The 25,754-nt window shown below is 35.9% G+C and overlaps 2 protein-coding genes across 3 annotated transcripts; both read right to left on the reverse strand.

Moving 5' to 3' along the window:
- Nucleotides 1-442: 442 nt before the first annotated feature.
- ppm1ka (protein phosphatase, Mg2+/Mn2+ dependent 1Ka) lies at nt 443-15,127 on the reverse strand. 2 transcript variants are annotated; one of them, XM_079589008.1, is made up of 7 exons: nt 14,836-15,127; nt 12,078-12,549; nt 9,515-9,615; nt 7,115-7,280; nt 5,641-5,785; nt 3,818-3,952; nt 443-2,824 (listed from the first exon to the last, which is right to left on the reverse strand). In XM_079589008.1, exons 2-7 carry the CDS (start codon nt 12,509-12,511, stop codon nt 2,693-2,695), a joined length of 1,113 nt encoding a protein of 370 aa, XP_079445134.1. In that variant the 5' UTR covers nt 12,512-12,549; nt 14,836-15,127; the 3' UTR covers nt 443-2,692. The 2 variants fall into 2 exon arrangements, with proteins under 2 accessions (XP_079445134.1, XP_079445133.1); XM_079589007.1 differs by having other exon boundaries at nt 12,078-12,574; nt 14,836-15,126.
- Nucleotides 15,128-17,090: 1,963 nt separating this feature from the next.
- On the reverse strand, nt 17,091-24,411 carry gprin3a (GPRIN family member 3a). Its single transcript, XM_079588833.1, has one exon. The coding sequence runs from the start codon at nt 24,351-24,353 to the stop codon at nt 21,093-21,095; it is 3,261 nt and encodes a 1,086-aa protein (XP_079444959.1). The 5' UTR covers nt 24,354-24,411; the 3' UTR covers nt 17,091-21,092.
- Nucleotides 24,412-25,754: the final 1,343 nt, after the last annotated feature.

A 25,754-nucleotide genomic window follows, 5' to 3' on the forward strand; every position in this document is an offset into this window, starting at 1 on the left:
CAAGACTCGAGTCAGTTTAGTGTAATTTAAGTTGACTGTACTCAAAAATTTAAGGCAACTTTTGTTTTGTTTACAGTAATCAAAATTCAGAAATCAAAATACATTTATTCAAACATTTAATATGTTCTCAGCCCAAAAAAATAAAATATATATTTCTAAAAAATAGGGCTGTCAAAAGATTAATCGTGATTAATCGCATCCAAAATAAAAGTTTGTGTTTCCATGATATATGTGTGTGTACTCACTGTGTAGAATTATTATGTATAAATACACACACATTCATGTATATATTTAAGGAATAATTGCATTTATATACTGTATACATTTATATAATTTTTATTATATATAAATATTGTATATATAAATATAACCAATTTTTCTTAAATATATGATTGTATGTGTTTTTATATAAATAAATAATTATACACAGTTCACACACATATATTATGGAAACACAAACTTTTATTTTGGATGCGATTAATCACGATTAGTCTTTTGACAGCCCTATTTTTTATATATATATATTTTTTGCTGAGAACATATTAAACATAATTAAAACCAACGAGTCCAGCCCTGATCCCAAAGAAGTAAAGATAAATGTACATGTACACTCTATTCCAACAAGCTTTTCACTTTAGTTTCACACTTTTTCAAGAGGAAGAGGGTCTGTCATGTTCATAACAGTATTTATTACATACACTCTACACTCATATTTCATAACTGACATTATGTAATATCACTCAACAGAGCAGAGATATTAATACTTCACTGAAAGAGAATATCTCTAAAAATAGATTCATAAACTCCAGGATAAACAAAACTAAATGCAGGTGTCATTATTAATTTCCCACCCAGAAATAAAGCACTGGAAATAATCTCCATCATTTATCAGACTTTATGATATTAGTGATGCGATCATGAGCTCAGATTTAGCAGTGCAGATGAAAATAAATATGAACATTTCTTACCAAAACACATTTATAAAAGTAGAGAACCACAGAATGAGGTTTAACAAGACGGTCCGGCGGTTCCTAAACACATTTCTAATATATATAAATATAAATATATATATATATATATACACAGAGCTGCTGATTATGTACAGTACGAACATAAACACCTTTGAGTTGTTTTCACACACAGTTATTAAAGTTATTCTCTCAACAACACACCATAATCACACTTAGTCAGATAACACCAGTCAACTGTTCACTATAAACACAAGATATAAGAAAAATTAAACTTAATATATTCTATCATATATAGTAAAATTTTATAATAAGGTTCAATTTGTTAACATTAGTTAATAAATACTGTAAAAAATATATAGTGTTCATGTTTTAATGCATTGACTAATGTTAACAAATATTACCATTAGTATTATTATATATCATTTATTTTTATTGAAGGGGAGTGTCATGATGACATGATAATATCAGGCTTTATAACCAAATTAATCCATACTGGTAACGTCACCTGTGCAGGTAAGGGTTGGTATATTACGTATTATATACAGATTCAGCCAATAAATACAAATATTTTGTTCCAGAAATATTAAAAAATAAAGATTTTATTGGAAAGAAAAGTAAAGAATCGGATATAATGATGTGTTTGATAGGGCTTCACTTCTGTTCACGAAACACAAGCAGAACACATTTCTGTTCCTGAAATCTCCTGACATAATTATCGCATTGAATTAAATATAACAGTTTAGGAATCATTCTGATATTATTTACACCGATTCATGAATGAGTGACTGAATAATTATTTAACACCATGAGTGTTATATAATATTAATAAAGAGTAAACCAAATAATATTTTTATGGAAGCTTGTTTCTGACTTTTTATCTCACAATTCAGATATTTTACTCGCAATTATGAATTTATATTTTAGAATTGTATTATTTTTATCTGACAATTCAGACTTTTTACTCACAATTACAAGTTTATATCTCACAATTCAGACTCTTTACTCACAATTACGAGTTTGTATCTCACAATTCAGACTTTTTACTCACAATTACGAGTTTATATCTCACAATTAAAACTTTTTACTCATAATTACGAGTTCATATCTCACAATTCAGACTTTTTACTCACAATTACGAGTTTGTATCTCACAATTCAGACAATTTACTCATAATTACGAATTTTTATCTCACAATTCAAACTTTTTACTCATAATTACGAGTTTATATCTCACAATTCAGACATTTTTCATACAATTACAAGTTTATATCTCACAATTCAAACTTTTTACTCACAATTACAAGTTTGTATCTCACAACTCGGATAAACTCGCAATTCTGACTATTTAAAAAAAAATTATTATTATTTATTATTACAATTTTTTTTAGAATTGTGAGATATAAAATCGCAAATGTGAGAATTTTTTTAAATTCTGAGATATAAACTCGTAATTGTGAGAAAAAAGTCTGAATTGTGAGATATAAACGAACAATTACACCTTTTTAATATTTGGTGGCGGAAACAAGCTTCCACGCTTTATGGACATAAAGTTGATGTCAAAACATAAAATCATCCGAGCAGAAGTTTTCTCCCAGTTTCATTCCCTATAGACTGCAGTTCATACGTTTGGACTTCTGTTTACCATCAGGAAGCAGGCAGCCGGTGGAGTAGTTGTGTATTGGGATCATTCCTCCTCGTGTCGAGATGATCTTTTGAGCGCCGCTAAGACCAGCGGCCGATGGAGGCAAAGTTTCGGCTCATGTTGTACGTGTATTCGTCGTTCTGATGCTTTCCCCAGGCTCCGAACGGGACGACAATGAGTGTGCTGTTGTCCTCCGAGCCGTACTGCAGCGCCTGGACGACACAAACACACTTCAAGAAGAGGAATCATTGTGCAAATCATGGTCAGAATCAACCCTGTCCCTATTTTCCTTTCTCAGACTATAAGATCTCATCTAGGGCTGTGCAACGGTACATCGCGATTAATAAATAAAAGTTTGTGTTTACATAATATATGTGTGTGTATTGTGTATAATTATTTTGTATATATAAATACACACACATGCATGTATATATTTAAGAAAATTTGTTATTTATATATACAATATTATATTTATATATAAATATATATACAGTATATACATGCAAATATTACTTGAATCTAGGGCTGTAAACGATTAATCGCGATTAATCAAATTAAAAATAAAAGTTTGTTTACATAATATATGTGTGTGTATTGTGTATAATTACTTTGTATATATAAATACACACACATGCATGTATATATTTAAGAAAAATGTGTTATTTATATATACAATATTAATATTTATATAATATAAATATATATACAGTATATACATGCAAATATTACTTGAATCTAGGGCTGTAAACGATTAATCGCGATTAATCGAATCCAAAATAAAAGTTTGTTTACATAATATATGTGTGTGTATTGTGTATAATTATTTTGTATATATAAATACACACACATGCATGTATATATTTAAGAAAAATGTGTTATGTATATATAAAAAAGTTATATTTATATATCATATAAAAATATATATGTAGTATATAAATGCTAATATTTCTCACATATATATATATATATACAATAAATATTTATATATACAAAATAATTATACTCAATACACACACATATATTATGTAAACACAAACTTTTATTTTGGATTCGATTAATCGCGATTAATCGTTTACAGCCCTACTTGAATATATACATGTATGTGTGTGTATTTATATATACAAAATCATTATACACAAGTACACACACATATATTATGTAATACACACACTTTTACAGCCGTAATTTCATGGCTCATTCTGCACCTGCTCAGCAATGACATTGGCCGCCTCGGTGGGGTCGTGGCACTGGTTGATGACGTCACAGATCTCCTGGTTGGTCATGATGAAGTTGATGCCGTCGGTGGTGAGAACCAGGAAAGAGTCGTGCGCGTGCTGCAACTACAGACGTCAGAGAATCATGTGATCAGTGATTCTTACTCAACAAAACTGGACACATTGAAATACCAAACACCAAAATTTGACGATTTATGTTTTATAATTTTTCTTAAAGGGATAGTTCACTTTAAAATGAATATTCTGTCATCATATACTCACCCTCAAGTTGTTTCAAACCTGTATGAATTTCTTTCTTCTGCTGAACACAAAGGGAGATATTTTGAAGAATGTCGGTAACCACACAGTTAACTGGTCCCATTGACTTCCATAGTATTTTTACATTTATATTTATGCATTTGGCAGACGCTTTTATCCAAAGCAACTTACATTCCATTTCAAGGTCCACATTTACATTCTTATCAGTTCTTGTTCTTTCCCTGGGAATCGAACCCATGACCTTGGCGTTGCAAGCACCAACGCTCTACTGTTTGAGCTACAGGAATGTTGTTTTAACCGTGGAAAGGCGTCAGTACACTCCGCTTCTCAAGTTCAAATCCTCCCATGTTAGTCTACTAACTCTCCTGACTGCTTTGTCGGACAAAATGGCGGATGGCGAAGTATGATTGGTCAGATCACCTGTCAATCAAGCTCCCTGCGAAGGGTCAATTGCGAGAGAAAAATGTGAATTGTGAGATATAAACTCATAATTGTGAGAAAAAAATGTGAATTGTGAGATATAAACTCGTAATTGCGAGAGAAATGTCTGAATTCTGAGATATAAACTCGTAATTGCAAGAAAAAAATGTGAATTGTGAGATATAAACTCGTAATTGCAAGGAAAAAATTAGAATTGTGAGATATAAACTCATAATTGCAAGAAAAAAATGTGAATTGTGAGATATAAACTCGTAATTGCAAGAAAAATGTCTGAATTGTGAGATATAAACTCGTAATTGCAAGAACAATGTTTGAATTGTGAGATATAAACTCGTAATTGCGAGAGAAAAATGTGAATTGTGAGATATAAACTCGTAATTGCAAGAAAAATGTCTGAATTGTGAGATATAAACTCGTAATTGCAAGAAAAATGTCTGAATTGTGAGATATAAACTCGTAATTGCAAGGAAAAAATTAGAATTGTGAGATATAAACTCATAATTGCAAGAAAAAAATGTGAATTGTGAGATATAAACTCGTAATTGCAAGAAAAATTTCTGAATTGTGAGATATAAACTCGTAATTGCAAGAACAATGTTTGAATTGTGAGATATAAACTCGTAATTGCGAGAGAAAAATGTGAATTGTGAGATATAAACTCATAATTGCGAGAGAAAAATGTGAATTGTGAGATAAACTCGTAATTGCAAGAAAAATGTGAATTGTGAGATATAAACTCGTAATTGCGAGAGAAAAATGTGAATTGTGAGATATAAACTCGTAATTGCGAGAGAAATTTTTGAATTGTGAGATATAAACTTATTATAATAAACTGTATATTTTCAGGAAGGCTGAATTTTTTTTTTTTTCTACTATGGCAGTCAATGGGACCAGTTAACTGTGTGGTTACCTACATTCCTCAAAATATCTTCCTTTGTGTTCAGCAGAGGAAAGAAATTCATACAGGTTTGAAACCACTTGAGGGTGAGTATATGATATATGATTATAATACCGTTTGAAATGCACAATTATAAAGCACATTTTAAAACTTTTATGTTAAATAGATCAGATTAACATATTGTGAAAATGCATACTAGTGTTCGAGTGGTCTCCGGCTCTGCGATCACTCCGCTCTTCTTCAAGTCGAAGTCTCCGATGCTGCGGGTCATTGCCAACCGGCCGTTAACGTTAGCCTGACCGACGCTATTCCACGCCACGAACCCGCCACTATGACGGACTCTACACACACACACACACACATTATTTACATGCTTTGGTGGTATCATGATACAGGGATGATAATATCAATGTACACTACTCCTCAAAACTTTGGTGTTTTTAATGCTTCTGAAAAAAGTCTCTTTTGCTTCTTCACCGAGGCTGCATTTATTTTATCAAAAATACAGTAAAATCAGTAATATTGTGAAATATTATTACAATTTAAAAAAGAGTTTTATTTACTCCTGCGATCAAAGCTGAATTTTTTTCGCAGCCATTATTCCAGTCTAAAAAATAAAAATTATTAAAAGCATTTTTGTTAATTGAAATAAAGTTGAAATAAAATAACGTTTAAATGTTAGATGACACTTAAAACTAAACGAAAACTGCCTTGGCAACAAGTGAAATTAAATAAACGTTAATTAAATCAAATTGAATATTAAACAAACTTTTTATTTTAGAATTACAATTTAATTTTAAATTATAAAGACATATTTAAGAAAAAATAATGACAAAATTACTAAAACGTTAACTACAATTTAAAAAAATATAATAATAGAAATAAAAACTAATTCAAAATTTTAATAACTAAAAACTACAGTATCTCAATTATACTAAAATAACATTGATTGGAAATTAACTGAAATATGTTAAAAATTACTAAAATTACTAACTTGACCTAGAAGTGAAATAAAAATAAATGAAACCTAAACGGTTATATTAATAAAAATGAATAAAAAAAAGAATAAAAAGAACGAAAGCACATAATTACAAAAAAACTGAAATTAGATTGATTGATTTGAAGACTGAAAATATACAAATATTAAAAATATTTAAAAAAACTATAAATAAATACACACACAATACTAAAATAACAGCCATAGACACACGTAACACTAACTGTCTGCATTTACAACACTTCTTTCACAAACTTGAAATGTTTTTTGATTGTAAAGTGTGTTTTTCTTTCAAATAATTAGCACTTGCTTTAACAGTTTATATTCAGTATGATGACATTAAGACAATTTACGTATCGCGTAAGTGTCCAAATACTTTTTACTTTTTAATTACTGGTATTTATTAATACATGCTATTCCAAGGTATTGCAATGAAAATCATGTTATTAGTACTTTTATCCAAGAGATACACCGAAATTGTTCTGCAAATAAAGTCCACATAACCAAACGAACGCGATTCTCACAGCCGTAAGCCATCATTTGAGTTGCAGGGTCTTGGCTTTTATTAATAGCACACAGGCCCGTTAAATACGCAGAGAGATCTGATATCACTACACATAGCAGAGCATGTTATTCCTGGAGCGCTGGTGTGTGTGTGTGTGTGTGTGTGTACCTGTGTTTCTCATCTTTCCTCTCGGGCGTGTGATCGTCTGTGAGTTTGCGAGCTTTGCCCTTCCTGCACAGCAGAGCTCGACTGTCCCCGACGCTGCCGACGACCAGCTCGATCCCGTCCCTCAACAGCGCCACTGTCGCAGTCGTGCCCACCATCATGAGCGAGGCTGAGGAGTCAATCACAAACACACTCTAGTGAACACTTACAGGATATGATGACATATTATGCCCCTTTTCACAAGATGTAATATAAATGTATAGTGTGCCTAGTGACATTTCAGCTCAAAATACCCCCCAGATCATTTATTATCGCTTGTCAAATTTGCCGCGCCGCTTTTGTGTGTGTGTCCCTTTAAATGCAAATGAGCTGAAGCTCCGCCTCCGTTTAGAAAAAGGTAGATCCTTTACATGGCCTGCATCCCGATGTGCATACTGTGCATCCTAAATAGTATGTGACATTAGTCATTTTCAATACTATTTAGGGCAGATAGAGTGGATAGTGCACATTGGGATGCAGTGTTGAGCTTCGCATAACTTCAGCAATAACAAAACAGGCCAATCTCACTCATCCAAAATCTCAGAAATAACCAGTAGCGAGTGCAGCCTTACGGAGAGACTCAGGGAGAGTTTCACTTGTAGACGCACTGGACGTTTCTGAATGTTAGTGGATACATGTATGTACAGTAGATGTTGTGGAGTTACATTGATTCATCTCATCAACTTGCATGAACCGTCATGTTTACATGACGTTAGTTACATCGTGTCCTAAGAAAATTAAAAGTTGCGTTTTTCTAGGCCAATATGACTAGGAACTATTCTCTCATTCCTGCGTAATAATCAAGGAACTGCTGCCGTACAGCAGCGCAATGATATTACACAGCGCCTGAAAATAGTCCCCAGCTCCGTAACTTCCAACGTGACCGGCACTAAGTGTGTAATATCGTTGCGCTGCTGTACGGCAGCAGTTCCTTGATTATTACGCAGGAATGAGAGAATAGTTCCTAGTCATATTGGCCTAGAAAATCACAAGCATTTTCCGTCGGTCTTAGCACACGATGTAACTACAGAAGAGTCAAGTTTTAAATAGGAAAAATATTGAAACTCTTTGGTCCTTTTTTTTGAGAGAGATGCTAACGGTCTAATCAGATTCAATGATCTATGCTAAGCTATGCTAAAAGTGCTACCGCCAGACCCGGAGATCGGCTGAACGGATTCGGAAACGGTAAAACTGTTTAACTCTAGGGGAGATGGGAAATGAGCCTATTTACAAAAAAAAGTGGAGTGTGTTATGGAAATTTTACTTTTTAATGAGTTCTTTTACTTTTGTATGGGTACAACTTTTATTAACGTTGAAGATTCATTTTTACTCATGAGCATTTAAAGGAAAATAATCATATAAGCAAAAATCACATTATTAAAGATATAAAACCAAGCTTTTAGAAATGTTAAAAGTTAGGACAAACTTTCAGGAACGAAATGTTCTCTGAGTCATGTGAAGGCTGACAATATATGTGTGCGCAGTTTCGATCAGCACACGAGATCTGTAGCAGGAAACTTTTGCTGACATGACAAGTTGTTCTGTCTGATAAAAATAATGTTGGACATGAGACCATGAGCTAAGAAGTCTGGGTTTAAGGTAACAAAGGTTTTTTTACACAGGATGTGTTAGGGTATATAACATTGGCGAAAGGGACTAGCCTTCGCCTTCTCATGTCAGATGCTCTCTGCGTGAGAATGCCATGGGCCTTCTCATATCAGACGCTGTCTGCGTGAGAACGTCTTATTTCATGCATGAAATAAAATACTTTGTTTAAACTTTTGAGAATCGACTTTGTCTCCTTCATCCAGGTTTTAATATTGATAAATTTCCACAACAAGTGCTCCTTTAATTTATACACAAGTGTACACAGTTCCCTGAGGTCTTCATAAGACAGCTGAGACAGTTTGTGCTCGTCTGTGCAGCGACGACAGAACAGTTTCATGCTTTACTCAAACTTTTGCCATTGCGTTAGAACTGGTCACTGTTGAAAACCAAATGGCGGCGCTGTGGGTGTAAACGTGCAGATTAAGGGCCGGTAATATTATAATAAGATCTTCGTCATACATAAGAAGGGGAGCGAAATCTGATCGGCTTGTTTTTTGACATGCTTGCAGAGAAAGGCTCAACAAAACAAAGTTACTGGGATTCACTTTTCATGTTTTCTGTGCTGGTAGATGCACAGAGGACCCGATTATAACACTTACACATGGAAAAAGTCAAATTGTCCCCTTTAAAGTGGCTGTTTAGTGTATGTATGAAAACCATAGGTTCATACAGGGAATGCATGAACTGATAAAATATGTGTACCATGAAATGCAATGCAAGTGGCAAATTCATAAATGTAAATGTGAATTTTCACACCATTGCCGTATATCCGCAGCTCCGCGGCCAAAGCCACGTCCACCTGCAGGAACGCTTTCGACAGAACCGCCTGTAAATCTGTTTCCACCTCCAAACAATCCCTACAAAACACAAACACTTCATCTTCACTCTTTCATTCACAATGGTGCGTTATATTAAACCGACCCAGAACACATTTTTGAGTTGATGGAAATACTGGTTATGATTTTCTAGATATTTTGTGACTGTTTCTCATTTAAGCTCATGAACATGATTAAATTATGCTTAAAATTAAACACGATTAAAAAAAATGTAATCTAAGTAATTACATGATGTAGTGATTAATTAATCGCACATTAAACTTGTCTGAGAAATTACCCCCAAAAGATCACTTAGGGCTCTATCTTCCACTCAGCGCAATTGACTTTGTTCACCGCCGCATGTCTCATTCCTATTCTGCGCACAGCGGACGTTTCCCTCCACAGACGTATGTCGGTAAATTAGGGAATGAACTTGCGCTCGCGGGGCGGTTCAGTGTAAAGAGGAGTGTGTTCCGGCGCAAACGTTCCCTGGTGATATTCTGCAGTTTCAGAAAACAACTCCGCCACTGACCAGGAGAAAACCCAGTCTAAAGACAGCGGCGCCGCGCGTTAGTCAGATGCTATTTTAAGAGCGCGTGCTTGGCCATTATGTAGCGTGTGAACAACACACACACTTTGATTCTCTAATCTAAACAGACGCAGCAGATTTCATTTTTGCAAATCATACATTATTACAAAGAAACATATTAACACACGAGGGAAATCATTGTTGTGTCCGTGAAGATGTGAAAAAAATAGGCATAAATCAAGATTACACATTTACCCAAATTATTATACGGCTGTTTAACCGAAGCTAATTTGTGTGTGTTTCTCCATCATCCCCAATGTCACTTCTCTGTGTTTTACGGCCCTGACGAGAGCGTCGGTCTCCTCGGCTGTGAATCGCTCCTGGCGTGCGCTGGGAAACCCGCCGTTATAATAGTAATCCGCCGTGGAACAAGCGCGCCGGCTCTTAAAGGGAATGTGAGAGGACGCTCTGATTGGTTTATTTCACGTTACGCCCAAACCACACCTATGAGTAATGAAGCGAATTCAGACCAACACATTTTAGATTTGCGTCGGGCGCAAGAGTCGTTTATCCCGCCGGTATAATAGCAACAGCGCCGGGATCCGCCCACAGAGTTACTTGCGTTTCACGTTTGATACTTGCGTTTCAGAACGTTACAATAGGGCCCTTAAAGTAATTATTGTGTTAAATGAGAAAAGCATCAAATATACAATAAGTAGCTTTAGAAAGAAACTAAAACTGCCGGTATGGTGCATGCTGCATTGAAGGCATAAATATTTTTTTTTTATAAAAAAAAAATATATATGTTTATTTAAATTATACTATATATAAATTAGGTAACACTTTACAATAAGGTTCGTTAGTTAACATTAGTTAACTACATTAGTTAACATGAACTAATAATGAACTGCACGTATACAGCATTTATTAATGTTTGTTCATGTTAATTTCAACATTTACTAATACTTTATTAAAATCTTGTTAACATTAGTTCATGCACTGCGAACTAACATGAACAAACAATGAACAGCTTTATTTCTATTAACTAACGTTAACAAAGATTAACAAATACAGTAACAAATGTATTTGTGACAATCAGCGGCTGTAGTGCCCGCGTGAGCCACTGGGGGGCACTCCTTCTCTGTTTCACTCATTATTATGTTTTACTCTGGACTGATTAATGTTGATTTTATGCACCTGTGTTTTATTATCTTGTTTAGCGCACCTGTCTTAAGCCTGAGTGGCCCGTTGCACCAGTGCTCAGTATTGTTTGTGTCTGACTGCATTACCCAGCGTTTTCCGAGTTCCTTTGTATTTTCTAGTTTCACAGTTCCTGGATTCTCTGCCTGTATCTGGTTTTCCCGTTTGCCTTCTCCCTGCATTGTACTTCTGATATTGGACTGCTTACCTGGTTTTGACCCCTGCCTGTTTCCTTGTACCTGTCTCTGGATTCTCCTCTCATTAAAGCCTGCATTTGGATCACCACTGTCTGCGTCCTCGAGCAGTTCATGACAGTATTGCTCATGGTTAGTTAATGTTAGTTAATACATTAACTAATGAACCTTATTGTAAAGTGTTACCATAAATGATATTTAGAACTGTATTTAACAACAATTAAAAAAAATGTTTTACAAAATGTGAATTATTTTAGTAGTATTTTAAATATTTTACCTGCTTTTTTTTATTGATGAATTGTATCGAATCAAACTAGATTGTAAAAATGTCGAAGTTAAAAATAAAAGGAGTACTTTTTACAAGAAAATACTAAATAATTCTTTCTACTTTAAAATTTCAATGTGTTTCTCCATTTCTTTGTAATTATTTGTCAAATTTACTTGCAATTTCTGAGTGAAAACGTGTACTTTTCTCAGTGTAGGGTTCATTTTACCTGGAACATAATGATCGTATCTAGAACTTCAACATCATGCAAGGGTTAATTAAGTTGAACTGAACTGAAGGTCACCGTATGGTGTACCTGATGTGTTGCTCCATGTGTTTGTGACAGAAATCGGCGGCCTGTGGTCCTCCGTGCCCGTCAAACACAGCGAAGTACAGTATGTTATGCGCGAGCTTGCTCACTTGGAAGCGGTCCTCGTTTTCCCGCCGGCGGCCGATGTGGGAGGCGCAGCCCACGTTGGAAAGGCTGACGTGTGGGATGAGGGTCCCATAGCGGATGCTGGGCGGCAGCAGGATGGGCTCCTCTATCCGGTTATCCCAAATCCCAAAGGAATCCCACGTGGCCGGACGCCCGCTCCCGTCCATGTCCAAGCGTGTGCTGCTCCATCGGGCTCCGGGAAGGGTCGGCTCCCGCTCGCACACACACCTGGCTGGATGTGTGTTCGCGCTCCGGCCCACTGCAGGGAGGCTGCATCGGAGCAGACGGGACAACGAGACGGCCGAGACGCACATTGAGACTTTTGTTGCTCAGCACACTTCAGATATGACTCCTGTGAGCAAAATTAAAGGGGAACACTTTGAAATAAGGTTTATTTTAGTGCTGTCAAATCGATTAATCGTGATTAATCGCATCTAACATAAAAGTTTGTAAATATAGGCGTGTGTGTGGGCGTGTGTGGGCGTGTGTGTGTGTGTGTGTGTATACAGTGTATAATACATATATACATACACACGTATTTACAAACTTTTATGTTAGATGTGATTAATTGCGTCTAAAATAAAAGTTTGTTAATATGTGTGTGTGTGTGTGTGTGTGTGGGTGAGTATCTACTGTATGTGTATATACACACAGTATATGTAGATGTATATATATATATATATATATACACATTAAATATTTACAGACTTTTATGTTAGATGCGATTAAATCGATTAATCGCGATTAATCGTATCTAACATAAAAGTTTGTAAAAATATGTGTGTGTGTATATATTATTATATATATTATATTATAAACACACATACACAACACACACACATATATATTTAAAAAACGTTTATGTTAGATAAGATTAATCGCGATTAATCGATTTGACAGCACTAGTTTCATTTAGTTAGCATGAATGAACAAAAAAAAAATTTGGTCACCATTTACTAATTTATTAATATTAAAAAGTTGTATCTGTTAATATTAATAACACTTTTTACAATAATGTCCCACGAGTTAACATCAGTAAGTGCATTACCTAACATTAACAATAATTTATACTTTTGTTACAGTATTTTTTTTTAATCTTTTTTAACGTTAGTTAATAAAAATATAACTGTTCACAGTTAGTTCATGTCAGCTCAGCTCCATTAAATAATGTTAACATACATCTTTTGATTTTAATAATGCATTAGTAAATGTTGAATTAACCTTAACTAAGTTTAGTAATCGTTTTAGAAGTATTGTTCGTTGTTAGTTCATCTTTAAAAAAATGTGTTAACCAATGAAAAGCAAATGTTACCATATTATTTAACATGAACTAGTTGTATTGTTATTAACCAACATTAACAAAGATTAATAAATATACTGTAATATCAACCATAATATCAACCATATTGTAATATGTAATATCAACCATAATAACAAATGTATTACTCATTGTTATGCATTAATTAAAGTTAAGTAATGAGTGTGGTTAGTAGTGTTTGCCAAGTCAAAACAAATCTTTCGCAATGTTTTCAGATGATGCAGACATTGCCAAGATTTCAGATGATGGCAACATAATCTTAACATTGTTGTAATATTATCCTTATATACTATAATTATGAGAACAAGTTGTAACTGCAGCATAAAGTTGCACTATTATAAACTTGAATTGAACTGATCCTGGGACCTGTGATGATGACAGAGGTCTATCACGTCCTCAGAAAAACAAGTCAATACATTTATTGGGTAACCAAACATTCAGTTTAATGACTTCTTCAGGTCAAGTTCATGTGAATCTGCTGTGCGTCACACTACTGACCTTTGTGAGACGTGTGTGTTTCATGTCGAAACACACACATGCCACTGCCAGCACAAATGACATCACTGGGTCAGTAATGTTGCTTCATCACAAGTGTTCAGCAATGCATATTTCAAAATGCATAAATATTAAATGTATATATGTAAATAAATGTAAATACAAAATGCATAAATATTAATGTTTTTGCTGATTTTACATGTATTGTACTTGTGATTCATGGTAAATGATTCATGGTAAAAAAATAAAATAATAAAAAAATTATTTATCTAAAGCACTTCTGTTCTTTTCTAAAAAAAATGTTGTTGTTTTTTAAGTTTTAGAAGTTTCATTTTATGTAGAACAATGTACTTTACAAACAAATTGGGTAAATAAATATTTTCTTTTCTAAACTTTTTAAAAATGAACTTTATGCTATTTTAAAAAATGACAGTAAAAAACTACAACAAAGTGCTTTCCAAACAAGTTGAATATATATATACAAGGTACATATTAACGTGTGTGTGTGTGTGCGTGTGTGTAAACATTGTATTATAAATAGTAGTAGTTATGAAAGCAAAGCTTATTTTAAAAGCTTTATTATTATAATGTTTTAAACTTTCGTAATAGTCTTACTTAACATCTGAACTGAAAGGGTATGTTTTAAGCGTATCTACATGAACACAGATTGATTGTCTAACAGTTAATTAATAGTAGAAGTTAAGTCCCAACTAAAATAGGTTATAACACTGTTTCTTCAGTAATAATAATAATAATTCGCCAGAAAGCTCTGAATGTCACTCGTTACAAAAGCAAAACTCATGAAACAGATTTACAGAAACTTACCTGCGTCAAATAAGCAGGTTTATCATTTAGTTGACAAAGTTATTGTCCGTCCAAAAAAGTGAGTTAGACAGCTGGAGTGACAGAAGGAGTGTGTGTCAAATCAACACACTTCAACACTACTAGTTAAACTGATAAACTAGTCTTGCTCCAGGGGGCGTTGGCGGCTCGAGCCGCATTTAAATCTCAGGATATAACGTTACTTTGTCCGTAAAGAGACGTTTGTATACTAAACATATTAACTGTTAAATCTATTAATTAAAAGAATTCGAAACAAGAGCTAATAATAAAAGTAGGCTACGCTGCGCCAATGTTTACAAAATGATTTTGAAATTTTCTGTTCATAAACACAAACGACTGTGATTGGTCAATCCTGAGCAGCGCTGAGAAAAGTAACACATATCAAGTGGCGAAGTTCAGATTCAGAAGCGGTCAGGGTAATAATTAATACCGAAATAATGACACAGAGGTACTTTTATAGTCACTTAAAGTAAATTATACAGTGAATAAATTATTATTTAGACTCGTTCTTCCTGACCAATCAGAGACAACGTCCGAGCTGCTAAACCCCGCTTCTTCATCACATTCCATTACCCATATTATCCAATCACAGACCGCCTCTACAGGCCGCTCGTCCAATCGGGTGAGGGGGTGTGTGAGTGGCTCTGGGTCAGGCGTTTTTTATGCGCGTCACCGCGTCCAACATTCTCTTGCTGACTGACATGATTTGCTTTACTCTATTTGTTTATTTTCTGTAAATTAATTCCTCAACCCGAAGGATTCTATAGTATTCCAACATAAAGACAGATTTGAGAACATGTCCCCAATTGAAGTATTATGATTATTTAAGATAGAAATGCCTTTGAACATGTAACTAAAATGTGGTACAGTCCCAAATATATTTGATTTAAAAATGCGTTAGGGGCATTAGCATTAACACGGTGTGTGTTTGGCCTCTCTCTTTCACACACACACACACACACACACACACACGGATCACAGCATGTTTCCGCTGTAAACACAGCAGAAGTCCTGAATAAAAGATTAGCAAGTACTCAAAACAGATACATTTAAATACACTATAAATAACTCATTCCTGTGGAGACCATAACGGTTTCTTAAGGAAACAGCTGCACTTGCAAGGTAGCAAATGTGTAAAGGTTTAGGTTTAGTTTACAGTACATACTACTCTTACACATTGTGCAGAATATAGTCTGTAGGCTACTGTGCATAATGCCAATCAAGAGAAGAGGATTACATGATAATATAACATATTTACTATAATAACATATTTATTTCTATTAAATAATTTGTTTTGCACTTAATGCAGTATAACTAGGTGGTAAAATCAAAATATTTGAACAAAACGTGAAAAAATTACCTCAAGTAAGCATTATAGCTAACTAGCTTGCTAGCACAGTTAACTGATGGAAGGTGGTTAGGTGACCCAATGATAAAACATAGTGGCTTTTAATGCATTTATTGAATATATTTCACTACATAAATATACTAATTTATAAGTTTAATATTTATTTAGGGTTTTCTGTTTATTTATTTATTTATTTATTTATGCATTACAACATATTGGTTTGCAAGGCTCGTTTATATGTTATATAAATATAAATGTTACAAATTTTGGACATTCCTGAAATAAATATCAATATACATGTTGATACATTACTTGCCTTTTACTTTTAGAGATTTAAAACTATAGTTCATTTCGCTGTTGATGAAGCAAACTGGTTGGTAAGAAAGGGGGATTTTAACCCACCCTTTGTACAAAAATATTTTCAGTCAAAATACTAATTAATTATGAAGGCTGAGCAATTTTAATATTTGGTGAATAACTCCTGCCATATTCACTCAAAACTGGGATGGCAATTCTAGTCACGTTTATGTTTTGTTTCACATAATGTCACATTTTCTTTAAGGGGGGCGTTTCCCTCACTCTACCCTAAGTTTTTCTATTCCAGAAAAATACAACAGTAAATGGTTACATTTGCATATGGAAGAAAGAGCAATTAAAATACAATATATGCAAATATTAAAGATAATTTGATATTAGGTTATTAGGGGATTTTCAAACCTTACATTTCTGAAGAAATAGAGCAAAAATAGACCTGCACACCTTAAACTGAGTCTGAATGGAGTTTAATATTTACTTGTACTTAATAGCCTATGTTTGAGGTTTTGAACAAACACTAACCGGGATGTTTATGGAACATCAGAACATCTATAAAGAGAACAAAACAGCGAGAGATATTACAGCATTTCTCTGAAGTAAGTAGGGCAGATGCACCGTAGGGTCCATAATGTCAACCGAACACAGGACTCACAGTAGAAGTGTGTGTTCATACACCTGTGTTTGATTTACTCTTGAGTGCTGCACATACAATATCAACTCAGCTCGACTGAAATATTTAAAGATGGACTCGATTCAGACATCATTTAGAACAAAGATAACCCGATTTAAGTCAATATCTACGTCTTGCTCCCTCACACGGAAATAGATGAAATATTCAGTAGACTTCACTTAAGAGCTCTGGGCGGAAACACAAAGACCTCATTCAGTCAAGTCCTGGTACCTCGGTAAAAATAACATGAAATCACACACCAATCACAGTGCTCAGAAAACAAGAGCCATGCAAGCTCATACACAAGGTGTTTTAACTATACTTCTGTTTGTGCAAGACTTGAGGCTTTAACATCAGCCACACAGATCACAACATTACAAGCATTATTTTATTTCATTAAAGTGCTCTAGTGATCATCAGCCCATCATCGTGTGTCTCTAAAAGGCGTTTTGCAGTGATAAAGCAACTGAAAGTCATTATTTTTTCAATGCCAGCATTAAATACAACTAGTGCTTGAATTTGTTCAGGTGTATGTAAGTGAGTACAAAGTAGAGCTGCACGATTAATCGTTAAAAGATTCAAACACCCACATGATTCCTAATAATGACAACGGTTCAATTTGTTGTGTCAATTAAACTTTTGGCAAAATCATACAAATCTGCTGACCTCATGTTTAGGTACGAAACAAACAATCTTTTCAACCACACAGTATCCTTAATTTCTGTTACAATATTTCAAGTTTTTCACATAAATACGGGGATAAAAGTTTATAGTTCGGATATAAACACTGATGAATATGGTAGAGATCAAAATAAACCAAATCACTTTTTAAAAGTAACTTGGTGCTTCAAATAACAATTGTTTTATTACATCATTACACCAGTAGGTGGCGACAAGTGACTGTTAAAATTTATTTTTTCATTGAATCATTCACTCAATAGATTCGTTCAAAAACACAGATTCGTCCAGTAATCAAGCCATGTCACATGCTTATCACCAGTAATGAAACAAGTCTTTATGAGGGAGTCATTGAATCATTCATTCAACCGATTTAAAAAGAAAAGAAAAGTTAAATAGACTGCAGCAATTACAATTTTATCAGAACCTCTAGTAAATTACATGTTATTTTATTCAGTAGTCTGTTCAGTATTGTATGAGAATCGTGATCTGTGTTTGAAAAAAATATTTGTGATTCTCAATTTATCCAGAATCGTGCAGCTCTAGTACAAAGTGACCACAGAGAATGAACATGATCAATGCTCTCATTTAGACAGTAATTACCCGTTCTGAGAAAACCTTCAATGTCCATAAAAACATTATCATACAGAAACTGTTGTCAAACCAGTGCTCAGATTAAATCTACCAGGTAGAGTTTTCTATAAAAATAAGAACAAAGAAAAGTGATAAAAAAAAGTTGGTTTTGAAAATGTCTAGCTAAATATAGTGACATTCAGTTAATACTGTGAAGACAGTAGACACTTTTTTCCTGTGCAAAATTGAAGAAAAAAAAGTAATTGAACTTTCAATAAAGTTGCATAATAGTGAACGATACACTTGTAGATTAATATCGAAGTGAACGCATTAACTCAGGCTAGTTCACATCACTTAAAAAAATACCAACATTTCAAATATTCTAATGTTGGATGTTGGCTTTAGAAATGGAAAACACAATTGCAATTTCCATTCTGCCCCAACAAACACACACTGTGTGAACAATATCTGGAAGATAGTGTTTGTTGAGGCAGAGAATGAGTCTTAAAGGGATAACTGACCCTACAATTAAATATACTCATATCCATCCAAAACTATACAAGATTCATTTCATCTGTGGAACACAAAGGTCTCAGTGCCATTTTGTCAATACAGTAGAAGTCAATACAGTAGAAGTCAATGTTGTCCAATGTTGTTTTGTTCCCAAGGTTCTTCAAAATATCTACTTTTGTGTTCCAGAGAATAAAGAAAGTCATGCAAGGTTTAACATTAGGGTGAGTAAATTATGATAGAATGTTCAACTATAACTTTAAGAGACATTTAATAACCTTCCAGAACCAGAAAGTGACGCTTATGAACTGAATCATGAAATGACAAATGGGACACTCTACAGTCTCATGCTCTTCATAGTCAAGAACATGCGTAGGCCATGAGACTACAAGTTTACACGAAGTTCGCCATTTTGGGACTCGGCCATTGACAAGAAGTCATTTCAAGACCTTCCAGTTTGTGTCTGCCATATTTTTTTGACATTTTTTAAGTCTGCTATACATTCTCCAGTCCAGCCCCCATCTATAAAATACATTTACATATAAATGGGTTACACTCTATTTTGGTAAACCACTTTACACACTATTAACTATAAATAACTGTGTCAACTAACTCTCATTAATTTGCAGCTACATGTCAGCTAAAGCTAGCCTGGCTCCACCCTCCTATGTACTTACGTTCAATTCTCATTTTCACTTCAGTACAAGGTCTGGGATTGTGGTATATTCTTGGGTTTTCTCCAGTCAGGTTGTGCGCTAGTTTGAGTCGTCATACGTCACGACTAAACGTTAGCGATTGGTTATGGCAGATCCAATAGTTTTAAACTTCAACAGAGGATCCGCCTTCAAGGAAGTTAACGCTTGTCAATGGAGAGAGGCCAGACTCTCTGTACAAATGAAATGTACAAGAGTCTGGTAGAACCAGGCTAAGCTAAAGCCGCGGTTCGACCGAAATTACCTGGAAAAGTTTGTCCCAGGAACTTTATTCCCCTAGACATGTTGCAGTCTGCGTTTCCATCGCGGTCTAAAGTACCGTGAAGATTAGGCAAACTAGACCAGAGACGTAAGACTAAGCGCTACTTTACAGTTCCCGCTGGATTTCATCCTCTGAATTTTGGCTTAATAAAGCCTGAATCTCATCGTAGGTCCATCATTCGTATTTTTTAAACTCCATTGTTAATTCGAAGAGGAAACAACTCTTACTGCTCGCACCGCAACAGATTTAAAAAAATGGTGGTTGAAATAAAATGCTGCGTTGAGTCAACCAATCAAAATACTGTGTGAACTCAACCAATCGACATGCTCCCCGAAAGTTCCTGAACTTTGAAAAGGTACTACATTGCCAGCAGAGACTTTCTGAGGGGGACATTTTTACCCAGAACTTCATTTAGTCTCTGCGGTCGAAACACACACAACATCACCCCAAAGTTCCTAGTTCCCGAGGAAAGTTCCTGCGGTGTAAAGCAGCGTAACTCTCATTAGATTATTAGTAGACTGTTAGGTTAGAGTTAATAGAATAAGTTGACATGTAGTTGCAAAGTTACTAATAGTCAGTAAAATGTCTGTTGGGGAGCATCACAATAAAGTTTTAGCAGATATTAAAGCTACACTGTGTAATTTTTTAAGTTGATTCTTAGCAAAAAACACTTTTTTCTTTCAAAATTATATGTGCTCATTAATGTATAATTACTTCTACCAACTAATCAAGTATTCTCATAAGCGTAGAATCTGCCATTTATAATACATACGGGTGAGCTGCTCGAATGGCGGCAGCCATGTTGCGCCTCCGCTCCATCTTGAAAATACATTAGCCAAAGAGGGACATACCTGGAAATTCAAGCTTCGCCTTTCGTGTTTTTACACTCAGTGGCACCGTGACGAATGCGAGCGGGAGATTACTCGTGACTGCCGGCAGATTTAAAATAATACGTCCACGCCCACGGAATGGGAGGGGCTAGAAAGTAAAATTCAGTTGGTAGTCATATACAATTTCACCGCTAGATGGGAGTAATTCCTACACAGTGTAGCTTTAAGGAGACAATACTAATTCTCTAATAAAAGTTAGTTGACATGTAGTTGCAAAGTTACTTATAGTTAGTAAAATGTCTAAAGTGAAATTAAAGAGTTAAAAAAAAAAAAAAACGAGTCACTTTGGCAGTTCCTCTTTGTGTTGTGGTTTCGAGCAACAATTAGATCCAGGGAACAGTGATCTGAAGACATTCCTCTTCCTCTTTTCTGTCCTGCCCTTTCCGGGCGATTGTTCGGAGAGGCATATGGAGTTCCGGAGTGTGCTGATCCGCCGCTCGTGTTCACGGATCTTGCACTGCAGGTGGTTCTGGATGGCAAACCCCAGCGATTCCATATCCAGCGACGCTCCATACACTTCCCACGTCATTCCCTGCTCATCCCAGATGATCTGCTGAGGTGCATCACTCTCCTCCTTTACTCCCTCCACTTCTCCGGTTCTCCCAGAGTTGAGCGGTTTTATGGAGTCCTCGGAGGACTTGTTCGGCAACAGTCGACAAGTTGTGTCCAATTCACTTACGGTGACTTTCGATTTAATAGTCTGCGGTGACTGGCTACAAAGTTCAATCTCTATTTGACACACATGTTGAAGAGGTTTCTGGTTATTGGGAGACTTGTAAGGGGCTGGACCTAGAAATCTAGGCTTGGCTCCCGTTGATCTGAGGTCTACAGTTGGCAACCAATCAGAGTCAGAGTTGCTATCGGGCTTGAGATCATTGTATAGGCCCACTTTAGGGTTGAGGTCAATCTCAGGGTTTAATTGACAGGGTTGAGAGTCAAGGACTGGACTCATGTCTGTGGATCTGCTGCAGACCTCCATGACCGCCTGGACCTCAACGTCAACGTACAACGGGTGCAGATCCGCCTGTAGTGCTGCTTCCTTTGTTTTGGTCACTGGGAAACCTTTAATTGTCTTAGTCTCCGCATCGTTCAATTGCTTGGATGTCGGCGTCTTATCCACTGGAAAACCTTTACTTGTCTTTGTCTCTGCATCGTTCAATTGCTTGGATGTCGGCGTCTTATCCACTGGGAAACATTTACTTGTCTTTGTCTCTGCATCGTTCAATTGCTTGGATGTCGGCGTCTTATCCACTGGGAAACATTTACTTGTCTTAGTCTCCGCATCGTTCAATTGCTTGGATGTTGGCGTTTTATCCACTTGGAAACCTTTACTTGTCTTTGTCTCGGCATCGTTCAATTGCTTGGATGTCGGCGTCTTATCCACTTGGAAACCTTTACTTGTCTTTGTCTCTGCATCGTTCAATTGCTTGGATGTCGGCGTCTTATCCACTTGGAAACCTTTACTTGTCTTTGTCTCTGCATCGTTCAATTGCTTAGATGTTGGCGTCTTATCCACTGGGAAACCTTTACTTGTCTTAGTCTCTGCATCGTTCAATTGCTTGGATGTCGGCGTTTTATCCACTGGGAAACCTTTACTTGTCTTTGTCTCGGCATCGTTCAATTGCATGGATGTCGGCGTCTTATCCACTTGGAAACCTTTACTTGTCTTTGTCTCTGCATCGTTCAATTGCTTGGATGTCGGCGTCTTATCCACTTGGAAACCTTTACTTGTCTTTGTCTCTGCATCGTTCAATTGCTTAGATGTTGGCGTCTTATCCACTGGGAAACCTTTACTTGTCTTTGTGTCCGCATCGTTCAATTGCTTGGATGTCGGCGTCTTATCCACTGGGAAACATTTACTTGTCTTAGTCTCTGCATCGTTCAATTGCTTCGATGTCGGCGTCTTATCCACTTGGAAACCTTTACTTGTCTTTGTCTCTGCATCGTTCAATTGCTTAGATGTTGGCGTCTTATCCACTGGGAAACCTTTACTTGTCTTTGTCTCTGCATCGTTCAATTGCTTGGATGTCGGCGTCTTATCCACTTGGAAACCTTTACTTGTCTTTGTCTCTGCATCGTTCAATTGCTTGGATGTCGGCGTCTTATCCACTTGGAAACCTTTACTTGTCTTTGTCTCTGCATCGTTCAATTGCTTAGATGTTGGCGTCTTATCCACTGGGAAACCTTTACTTGTCTTTGTCTCTGCATCGTTCAATTGCTTGGATGTCGGCGACTTATCCACTTGGAAACCTTTACTTGTCTTTGTCTCTGCATCGTTCAATTGCTTGGATGTCGGCGTCTTATCCACTGGGAAACCTTTACTTCTCTTTGTCTCTGCATCGTTCAATTGCTTGGATGTCGGTATCTTATCCTTTTCGTTCATCACTGTATCCTTCTTGGCCTCAGTCGCCATTTTGTCCTTCTTAATCTCAACTTCCCCCTTTCTCTCTCCTGTCTGTCTCCTCTCTTCGCTCTTTGCTTCCTCCTTTTCCTTCCTCCTCTCTTGGGTTGTGGCATATGCGTCGGTCTTGTCTTCTGGCTCTTCCAGCTGTTCAGCTGCTTGTTTCGATGACAGAGCGGAGGTTTGTTTGCCCCCTGTCGAGCTCATCACGGTGAGGTCTCTTCCACCGTGTCCCTGAGGGATAGTGTCCTCTCTTTCATCTCCTAGCGTTTCTCCTTCTCTCTCAATCCTGCTCTTTATCTCTTGCTCCTGGCGTCCCTGAGGACTCTCTCCTGCTGCTTTCGCCCCCAGTTGCAGCTTGCTCTCCACCAACGTGTCAATCATTTTATCCTTCGGAGAAGTCAATAACGGTCCTTCTTTGCCTGTAACTCTTTTAATCCGCTCGGTTTTGTCCAGTTTGAGAGATGCAGGGTGGGATAGTTTAAGTTTGGGGCTGGAAGTGGCTCGAGGAATGTGCGAGAGAGATGCCCGGTTGAGACTCTTGGGAGAGTCGTTAGAGGAAATCTGGGAAGCAGAAGCGGTTTTGTGAAGCATCTTTTGTGGGGAGTCTGCGGAGCCCATTATATGAGATGCTGAGGCCGTCTTTTGGATGTTTTTGGAAAATGTTTTTGCACTCGCTTGTAGCTTCTTCTCATGGCTTGCATTTGGGGATCTCAGTTTTAGCCCACTGGGTTGAGGTTGAGTTGATAAACTTACGACCTCCACTCCAGGTGCGGTTGCTTTGGTTGGTTGATTTGATCCTATTTTAGTCATAGCAGTTGTGTTGATTGTTCTAGCAGTGACCTGCTTGGTCGTAGCCGAGTGCATGGTGGGTATTCTCGACGCAGGGAGGGCTTCTGCGGCTGGATTGGTTGCTAATGCTGTGTGTTTTAGTGTTTTTACATGGCCAGCAGATTCCCTGGAGTTTGATCTCTCCTCTTTAGCTTCTACTTCAAGCCCATGATTCTCTCCAAGTCTTGTCCTGGTCCCAGGAGAGATGTTTCCCTTACTGTGCTGTCCTGAGGGCTTGGACTCAGATTCCCAAGATGCCTTGGGATCATCGTTTCCGGACGGATGAAGGAAAGCAGGTCGGGATTCCATGAAACCAATCCAAATGAATATCCAGCTCTGATTTATTGATGTTTTAGTTGTGGGTACGACACATCTGTCAAGAGAAAAACAGCAGATTCTGTTAAAGCATTTGACAGATTATAAAATATTTTTTTGCAGTGGCGGGCAACGATTAATCGCGATTAATCACATCCAAAATAAAAATTTGTGTTTACATAAAATATGTGTGTGTACTGTGTATAATTATTTTGTATATATTAATACACACACATATGTGCATGTATATATTTAATATATTTATAATTATGTATAAATATATATACAGTATATACATGCAAATATTTAAATATATACATGCATATGTGTGTATTAATACATATATTATGTAAACACAAACTTTTATTTTGGATGCGATTAATCATGCCCAGGACTAATTTTTTTAAATAAAAATCTTGATAAAATAATAAACCTAAACACACCAAGATAAAACTATAAATATTGATCTTTCAAGTAAAATTTTCTTTGCTATTTGGTGGATTTTCAAACCATTATAGTGGGTTTTGATCTCAAGGGTTATTCAACAAACCTTTTACTTCTTTAGATTTTCAAATAGTTTGATTATTTTGGGTGAAATATCTAAATTAAATGTCCAAAAAAAGGATAAACAAGCATAATGAATTGTTTTAAGAGCATATCACCGATTGTTTACACAAAACATGCAAAAGCATTTCCAATTTATCGACATAGAGCAGGATGAACAGAAAGAGAGAGGAACCAATCATTAAGAGGCCCATCAGAGAGATGAAAGCGCGGTCTCATTTTCATTGATCAAACTTTGTAATTCACATTAGATAGATGGAAATGACAGGATTTATTGATTTTATGTCAATTCGGTTAGGTATACTGTAAGTGCACTCCTGACATAACGACTGTACATTCAAAGGCCCTCTACATTTGCAGTGTATCTTGCATTGTTGTTATTGAATTAACTTGTTACAATTACTACATTGAAAACATTCCAGTTGCATTTTAGTGATTAAACCACGTTTTATTACTGCATGTTAGAATAATCATGTGCATTGATTTGAAACAAATAAGTGAAATCGGGTTTTGAATGAAGGCTGTTTTACAAATGCAAGCCAATTGTGAAAATAGAACCAAAACAATTAAAAAACAAAAAGTCAAATCCTGCTGAAGAAAAAAAAGAAAAAGAAAGAAAGTGTCCCAAACTCCCGTATTCTCCAATTAGATTTTATTTCAAATTTAATGAATCGTCTACATTAAAATTACGGGACACTATGTTTAATATTTAATAAATGTACAGAGATGATCGACGCCCATTACTAGACACAAGACCACGAAAACACTATCGCTTTATGTGTCATTAATAAAGTACACAAAAGGACCACAAACACGTCTTCTTGAATACAT

The sequence above is a fragment of the Phoxinus phoxinus genome, assembly GCF_949152265.1.
Source record: "Phoxinus phoxinus genome assembly, chromosome: 18".
Lineage (NCBI taxonomy): Eukaryota > Metazoa > Chordata > Actinopteri > Cypriniformes > Leuciscidae > Phoxinus > Phoxinus phoxinus.